This window comes from Plasmodium gaboni, chromosome 1 (assembly GCF_001602025.1).
Source record: "Plasmodium gaboni strain SY75 chromosome 1, whole genome shotgun sequence".
NCBI lineage: Eukaryota > Apicomplexa > Aconoidasida > Haemosporida > Plasmodiidae > Plasmodium > Plasmodium gaboni.
In genome coordinates this window covers 348,014-357,757 of record NC_031481.1, presented here as the reverse complement: position 1 = coordinate 357,757, position 9,744 = coordinate 348,014, and the positions used below count along the sequence as shown (strand labels likewise).

General features: G+C 18.2%; 1 protein-coding gene across 1 annotated transcript; it reads right to left on the bottom strand.

Moving 5' to 3' along the window:
- Nucleotides 1–470: 470 nt before the first annotated feature.
- PGSY75_0113100 (surface-associated interspersed protein 1.1 (SURFIN 1.1)) lies at nucleotides 471–5,308 on the bottom strand (the record flags this gene model as incomplete). The annotated part of the gene is made up of 2 exons (XM_018783673.1): nucleotides 471–4,166; nucleotides 4,313–5,308. The coding sequence occupies 2 exons, from the start codon at nucleotides 5,306–5,308 to the stop codon at nucleotides 471–473; spliced, it is 4,692 nt and encodes a 1,563-aa protein (XP_018643957.1).
- Between the last annotated feature and the right edge of the window lie 4,436 nt (nucleotides 5,309–9,744).

Here is a 9,744-nt window from a genome sequence, read left to right as displayed (position 1 = left end):
ATTTATATATTTAATATTTTTATTATTTTTTATTTAAAAATTTTAATGTTTTTTTTTTTTTTTTTTTTTTTTTTTTTTTTTTTTTTTATTTCCGTTTGTTTATAATATTTTAATAACATATTTGAAGTAACATAATTATATATGTTGCACTATTTGTAAATATATATATATATATATCTTACATATTTTTCATTTTTGTTTATACATGATTTTTATAATAACATTTATTTGTTTTAAAATAAAAAAAAAGTACATATATGAAAACATTTTTAATTTAAATATTATAATATTTAATTAACCTTTTTATAAATCAAAATATGAAACATATATATAAATATATATATATATATATATATATATATTTATTTATTTATTTATTTATTATCCTTATATCTTCAATTGTATTTAATTTTATTTCAAATAAATTATATAGTCCTATATTTTTCTTTTATATCATAAATTATATCATATTATTCTTCTGATACTTTATCTATTTTTTTTTTTTTGTTTTGTTTGTCCTTTTGATCATTTCCAACAATCCTTAACCAATCTATTTCATTATCATCATCAATCCATTTAAAATTCATATATTTCAAATATTTCTTCAATAAGTTTTTGTGTATATTTATATAACATTTGCCAATATTATATTCGTTCATGTATTTATCTTTTTGTTCATATTTTTTTTCACTTTTTTGATATTTTTTTCCTGTACACCTCTCTTTTCTCTTTTGAGCTAGCCAAAATACATTTCCATTTTCTTCTTTTATCCAATCATCTTTCCATTGTTTAAACCATGTTTCATTTTTCCATTCATTCATCTCATTATTTAAATTTGTATGATGGATATTCTTTTTGATAATCTCTAACATATTAATTATCTTGTTATTATATTTATTTGGATGTTTGTCTTTTTTAAATTCTTCAATATATGCGTCAATAAATAATTCTTTAGTTCTTAAAAATTCATCTTCTTTAAATCTTTCTAATACCATCATATGTATTTGTATCCATGCAGTTAATATTAATTTTTTTTTTTTTTTTACTTCTTCTTCTTCTAAAAATGGATTCTTTTCATCTTCATAACAATCTTTTAATTCTTCTATATGTTTATTGATCCATTTTCTGAACACAATTTTTTCTTTTTCAATCATAAAATTTGTGTTTGATTCATTACAATTTTTATTATTTGCATCATTTCTATTTTCTGATGAATTCAAATAATTTAATATTTCGTCTTCCCATTCCTTTTTTAAATTATGAAACCATTCTTCTCTTTTCCACTTTTCTAATATATATCTGTGTGTTTCTATAAATGTATCCCACATTATATTTTTATTCATACTAAAAATTTCATCTTCTAAAATGTTTCTACTATTATCTTTATTCTCATTTTTTATATATTCTTCTATGCATATATCTAAAAAGTCATATTTATTTGTTTCCCATTTTTCTTTTTTACTTTCTTCCATTATTTTTAATTGTATCTCTATAACGGTTTGCCATATTAATGGATTCTCCATTTTAAAGAAATCATCACACTCTTTGTATTTTTTAATATGATCTTTATCAACATTAGTGTTTGCATCCTTTTCCATATTATCCTTTACATATTCATCCACATCATTATTCATAGCTCCCTTTATATCTTCATATATATATTCATCCACATCATCATTCATAGCTCCCTTTATATCTTCATATATATATCCATCCACATGAACACCTTTCAACCAATCCTTTTCATTTTCATAATCTATCCACTTAAATTGTATATTCTCCCAATTCCATTTCGATATATTTTTTTGAACATCCAAAGAAGATACATCTATTAATTCTTCGCATTGGTATTGATCATATTTATGTCTTTCTTCCAAGTCTAATAAATATCTATCTCTTATATATACCCAGTCTTTTTTCATTTCTTTAAACCACTTTTTTTTTTTCCATTCTGTAGCTCGATGTTCATCTATATCTAGGTTATTCAATTTTTTCATATCTTCCACAATTTTTATGATTTCTTTTGTTTTTTCATGAGAATGAAGTTTTTCTTTTTTTTTTTCTTCTTCTTCTTTTTTTAGTTCATCTATACATGTATCTAAAAATATTTCTTTACTTTTTTTACATGCATCTTTTTTAGATTCTTCTAAAACCATCATGTGTATTTGGATCCACAAAATGGTAGTTAAGATTTTTTTTTTATTATAACTAATTTGGTGTTCATTTAAAAGATTTTTTTCATTTTCTTCATTTAATTTGTTTATTTCATTTTCTATATATGACAAATTTATTATATTCCCTTTATCTAATTGTTCTAATATTTCTTTGAACCATTTCTTTACAGTATTATCATTAATATGATATAAATGTTTAGCAATCCATCTTCTCCAAATAAGTTTTTGCCTTTGTGACATATTACATGTATCCCCTCTCAAACTAAGCAACAAATCTTTGTATATTTTTTTCATATATTCATATTCTTCTCTCTTCCAATCATTTTTTAAATCTTTAAACCATTCCTCTTTTTTCCATTGATCTAAAATATATGTATGTCTCTTAAACCATTCACTCCACGTATTTTGAAGAATATATATAATATTATTATCAGAAATATTTAAAGCATTGTTTTTTTCTTCATTATTTATAATTATTTTATAAAGTCCTTCTTCCTTAAATTCTTTTCTTTTTATAAATTCTTCAAAACAAATGTGTAAAAAATCTCCTTTATCCTTTTTCCATTCATCATTTTCAATATCTTCAATTATAACCATATGTATATCTATAATAGTTTTTATATTAAATTTTTCTTTCACCTCATCAGATTGAAGAGTATTCTCTTTAATACATTCTATGTCATATAATTTATTTGTAAAATAATGTGTCTTCTTTTGAATATATTTTCTTCCCTCTTCATCATCTCGTTCAAAATATTTTATGATTGCAGACCAAGCATCATCAATATGATTACCATCAATATGATCACCATCAATATGATCACCATCAATATGATCACCATCAATATGATCACCATCAATATGATCACCATCAATATGATCACCATCAATATTATCTATCCATTTCAATTTTATATCTTCCCAATGTTTTTCAAACATATATCTTTTTAATTCCATATTATAATTTCTTATAATTTCCTCATTGATTTCATTTAAATATCTATTTTCTTCTCTTATCCATTCTTTTCTCATTTGTTTAAACCAATCTTGGTGTTTCCATTTTTTTCTTATTTCATCATCAGTATTTAATATTTCCATTTTTTTCATTTCATTCAATATCTTCATCAATTCTTTGTTCCTTTCATCATATTCTTCTTCATCATGTTTTTTTTTATCTTTTAATTTATATATACATGTATCAATAAACATTTCTTTTTCACTTTGTAATTTATACTTTTCTTCTTCTTCCAATACACACATATATATTTGTATCCACAAAATTAATTTTAATTTTTCTTTTTTTTCACTCATGTTGTAAATGTGTTCACAATTTTTATCACTTTCTATATAATCATTTAATAATACGTCTATTATTTCATCACTTATTATATTATTTTTATTTATTTCTTCAAATAATTTATGAAACCATTGATCAATTATTTTTTCTCTTATTCTATATGGATGTTTAGCAATCCATTTTTTCCATATAATTTTTTGCCTTTGTGACATATTATATGTATCACCTCTCAAACTAAGTAACAACTCTTTATATATTTTTTTCATATATTCATATTCTTCTCTCTTCCAATCATTTTTTAAATATTTAAATGATTCTTCTTCTTTCCATTTATCTAAAATATATTTATGTCTTTCCATCCATTTATTCCATAAAAAAGTTTGTCCTTTTATCATTACTTCTGTGCTATTAAAATCATCATCTTCATTATATAAACATTTTCTATTTTTTTCATTCATAAATTCGTTTATACATATTGATAAAAAATCTTCCTTGTTCATATCCCATTCATATTTTCTAATATCTTCTATTATTAAAAAATGTATCTCAATTATTGTTACCCATTTCCAAAAAAAATTCTTCTTCATATGTTCATTTTCTGTTCTTACAGGTATCTTCTTTTCTTTTGCTTCGTCTACTACCTTTATCTTCTCTTTTACGACTTCTTCGGTTCTTAATGTAATGGCCTTTTGTTTCTAATAAAAATAAAAAATAAAAATATATATATATGTATATAGTTAAATAAACAAAGAAATAACCTTCTTATATTTTATTTTTTATTATTTTATTTTTTTATTTTATTTTTTTTTATTTTATTTTATTTTTTTATTTTTTTTTTTACTTTTCGAGTTCTTCCAAATACAAATAGTGTCCCTGCAATTATTGCACCTAAAATCCAAGCAACAATATAAGGAAAATCTTTGGGAAGAAAATTAGAGGTAACAGTGGGGGGTACTTTATTCATTACTTGAATGGAAGTAGGTCTTACTTTATAGTTTGTGACTCGTGAATATTCAGGTGTTGAATTATTACCAGACATAGTAAAATTATTAAAAAGTAACCATTCCAAAGGTTTACTAACAATTTCTATAGGGGGTTCTTTAATCTCAGGATCTTTTGGAGTAGGAAATATTTCTGTATTTACATTTTTAACGTCCTCTCCATTAGAGGACTTCAAATCCACGTTTGTCTTATGCTTTGAAACTAATTCTACAACCTCTTCCTTAATATCTGGAATATCGCTTATACATTCGATTTTATTCTGAAACATATCATCTAATGAACGTTTTAAATATTTAACTATATACCTTTTATACTTATTATTTTTAAGTAAATTCCAATCTTTATGTGTCATAAAATGTTCCTTCATTTTTTTTAACCATATTATATAATCTGTATATTTTTCTGACCAGCAGTATCCACTTTTTAATTTTTCCTTGTAATCATTAATATCATCTATATAATCTTCTAACTCACCCATTATATTTCTTATTTCTTTAGGATATTTCTTACGATTTCTTGAACAAGATTTAGCTTCCTTTTTTAATATATTTATAATTGCCTTTTCAAATTCATTTTTCCAAACACTAGAAGTAATAAATTCATTCAAAAAAAATTTTTTTGATACAAAATCTTCTTCTTTATCATCCATCCAGTAATTAAAATTTCTACAATTTTTTTTGCATTCCTTTGTATCTTCTTTTTTTAATGACTTATTTATTTTTTCAGATACTTCTTCTAAAAACTTTTTCTTCCATACTTCAATAGGACCACTTCTTTTAACTATATTCTTTTCTAATTCAATAAGAATATTACTTGTAATACCAATTTTTTGCATTGTTCTATATTTGTTTATATATATATATATATATATTTTTTTTTAACTTTCTTGTGTTTCTAACAAGCACAAAATAAGACACATAATGAAAAAAAATTTTTAAAATATATTATTTCACATAAGTTATTCATTTATTATTATTTTTTTTTTTTTTTATTTTTTTTATATGAAAGGAATAAAATTAAAAAATACAATATAAAATAACGTATCATATATAAAGATAACATGAAAGATACATAAATATAAATATATAAATATATAAATATAAATATGTATATGTATGAGGGGAAAAATCTAGAAGTCAAACACGAATAAAGGAAATAAATAAGAATAATAATTAATATATATTATGTTAACAGGGGTGGTTATATTTAATTACAAATAAAAACAAAACTTAAATTTTAATTCTCCAACAGGGGAAATATCTATAAATATATATATATATATATATATATATATATATATATATGTAATATATGTAATATGTTTTGTATTTATTTTTTTTTTTTAAGGAATACATAAGCCAACGATAAAATATATATTTAATTACGTATTCTATATATATGTTGTAGGTTTAAAAAATATATATAATATATTATACATAGTTTAATGCACATATATAAATATTGTATCTAAAAAAAAAAAATATTTTTAATTATCATATTCTATATATATATATATATTTTTTTTTAATTTTACAATAATAAAATATAAATTTTTAAAATTCAAATTAAATATATTATAATCATAAAAGAATACAAATAAATAAAATAATAAAATTGTAGATCCGTTACTACAATCAAAAAAAAATATTTTTTTTTTTTTTTTTTTTTTTTTTATTTAATAAATATATATATGTGCATTTAATGTTATTTAATTTTTTATATATATATTTTTGCAATTTTTATATATTTACTGTTTTTTTTTTTTTTTTTTTTAGTAATATTAAATGGAATATATCAATAAAATGATAAGTAGTGCCTTAAGATATATATATATATATATATATATATGTATGTATTTTTTTGGTATGTTATGAATAGAAGAATATATTTACATGTATATATTTAATACATATAATAAAATAATGTTAATGATATAAGTGGATTCGTTCTTACTTAATATTTATATAATTTATACATCACATGTACGCAAAATAATTGTACGCCAATACACACAAAAAAATTATAATGTAGGGGGTGAGTATTCTTATATAAATATTATAATATTTACATATATTATATTATATTTATTTTTATCATTTAATATTTTCACATTTTCCAAGGTAAAACATATATATATATATATTAATACTTTTAGATATTTTCGTGTTTAATTTATTTTCCATTAATACACTTTTAAACTTATTTATTTTAAAAAATAAGTACATAACCTTTCCACCTTTTTTTTGTTCCTTACGTCTTCCAAATTATTTTTATTATTTTTTTTTTTTATTATTATTATTATTTTTTTTTTATTCCCTTTATTATAATTAGTTAATATTTTAACAGTATGAATTATACCATTTATCGATACGTTCCTCCTATACTTATTTTTGAATTTTCTTAACAACGAAAACAAGAGTAATAAATTGGATTTGTATTAAAATATAGCACTTCAACACTTTTTTTTTTTTTAATGTTAAAGACTTCATTTTATTTTCCTCTTTATTAAATTTTTTACATTCTTAATAAATTTATAAAAAAAAAAAAAAAAAAAAAAAAAAAAAAAAGAGAATCATTTAACCACAATACTCTATTCATTCTTTTTCTTTTTTTTTACCAACATACAAAACAGTACCTTTAGAAATATTATTATATCCGAAGCGTATATTATTATTAATTTTCATTTTTGAGATAAAGACTGTACTTAGTATGTATAAAATATATAGAATGTAACGTGTAATATGATTTTTAGATATTAAAGGAATAGAATAATATTTATATGTTCAATTAATCATTAAGTTACGAACATTTTTTAATCAACCATATTATATTTTATATACTAATTAATACTTCACATATATATTATATATATATATATATATATGGTTGTTACCATATTTTTATATAGATTATATTTACCTATATTTTGTACATTCTTAATTATATAATATATAAATAAAGAACTCACATATTTATACATACGACATTTCCCACATATCACCAAAAATAATAAAATAATATAATATATAGCCAAAATATGTTAATTTTTTATTTATTCATACTTTTCAAATAGCTAGTTTGTACATAAAATACATTACTTGTTCAGGTTAAAATTTCCAAAAAAAAATATATTTTAACATAATTTTAGCTATATTTCATTCTCTTTTTTTTTTTTTTTATTATTTTTTTTAAAGTATAATGCACATTTTATTTATACACATATAAAAATTATTATTTATAATTATAATTAATAAGAATTGTAGATGTAAAATATAATCATAAATATTTCTAAAAATATAATTACACATATATACTTATAACAAAATAAAAAGGAAAATTTTTATCCTTTAATATTTGTATAATTTTCTATTTTGTTATTTTTAAAAATTAGAGATATTAATTCAAAAGAGGTTATATTTATTATAATATGATATTATCATATATATATATATATATAACTATTTACAGTCTTATCAATATATATATTATTAAAACTTAGATGTAAAGGTATTTATAGAGAAAATATTTTAAATTTCCTCTATTTTTTAAATAAAAATAACTACTATTTTGTTTTTGTTTTTTTTCTCCTTAATTATATATTTATAATTAAGTATACATCACTTTAAATATATTTATATATATATATATAAAAACACTACTAAAAAAAAATAAATATAATTATAATATGTTACTATTATTACATTTTTATTCCATTTATTGTTTAAAATATTTGTAATATAAAATTTAAGATCGCTACCTTTCAAATATTAAAAATTAAAAAATAAAAAATAAAAAAAAATATAAAAATATGAGAATAGTAATAATTTCACGAAGTAACCTAATATAATTTCTTTTTAAACAAAATTAAAAATTTTATTTATTTTTTTTTTATTCTAAAAATTTTGTATTTTCTTTTTTTATATATGTATCAATTTTTCTCATTTTGTTCCGAACAAAAAAAAATATATGGACGATTTACTATATATTATATTTATATATATATATATAATATATATGATTTTATATATTTTTTTTTTTTTTTGACGTTCTGAACCCTATATATTGTATCCCTAATTAATTTTTTCATATATATATATAACTTTTTTTAAAGAATAATATTTGAATATTCCCTTTAATATTAAAATAATAGTTTTTTTGTATTATATTATATATATATATATATATATATTTTTTTTTTTCTTGTATTTCTTAAAAAATAAATTATAAACACGATTTTATTTGTTATTTTTATACAAAAAATAATTATTATATAATAGGGAAAAATTAAGTTATAAATAAATATAGCATATAGTATTTTTATATCCACATATATAATATATATATAAATTAAGTTATAAATAAATATAGCATATAGTATTTTTATATCCACATATATATTATATATATATATATATATATATTATGTGTATTTTCTTTTTATATATAATATTATATTTTCTCTGATACATATATAATATATATATATTTTATATATATTATAATGTATATATTGGAATTATTATTATTATATTATATATATTATATACATAGAAATAAAGAAACATATAATAAATATAATCCCATAGTAGGTGTTAATATTTTTTTCATAAAAATTTTAAGGAAAACATAAATATATATATATATATATATATATATATATATGTATTCATAGAAAATATTTTTATTTAATACTACTTTGTTCCGATCATATGTTTCATATATGATAATTTTAGAAAATTAAATATTATAAAGAAATTATTATTTTTTTATTATTTGTATAAATAATAAAATTATTTGTTCATTATATATATATATATATATATATATATATATATGCTAGATACATAAATTCTATAAACTATCAGAAATGTAGGTTAAAATAAAATAAATATATTATTTCTTTTCGTTTTTTTTTTTTTTTTTTGAAACCTATAAAACATATAATTTTTTTTTTCTTATTTTTATATGTTGTGATATATTATGTAATTAACATATTATAATTAATTCTTATTTTTTTGTTACTAATATTGTTTTATAAAAAAGGAAAAAAAAAATATATGTATATATGTATATATATATATATATATATATATATATATGTATATATGTATGTATGTATATATATATATATATATATATATATATATAATATTTCATAATATCTTTTTTTTTTTTTTTTTTTTTTTTGATGTAATATGTTATATATTTTTAAAAATACGGAAAAATAAAAATAATTATTACATACAATATATTATATATATATATATATTT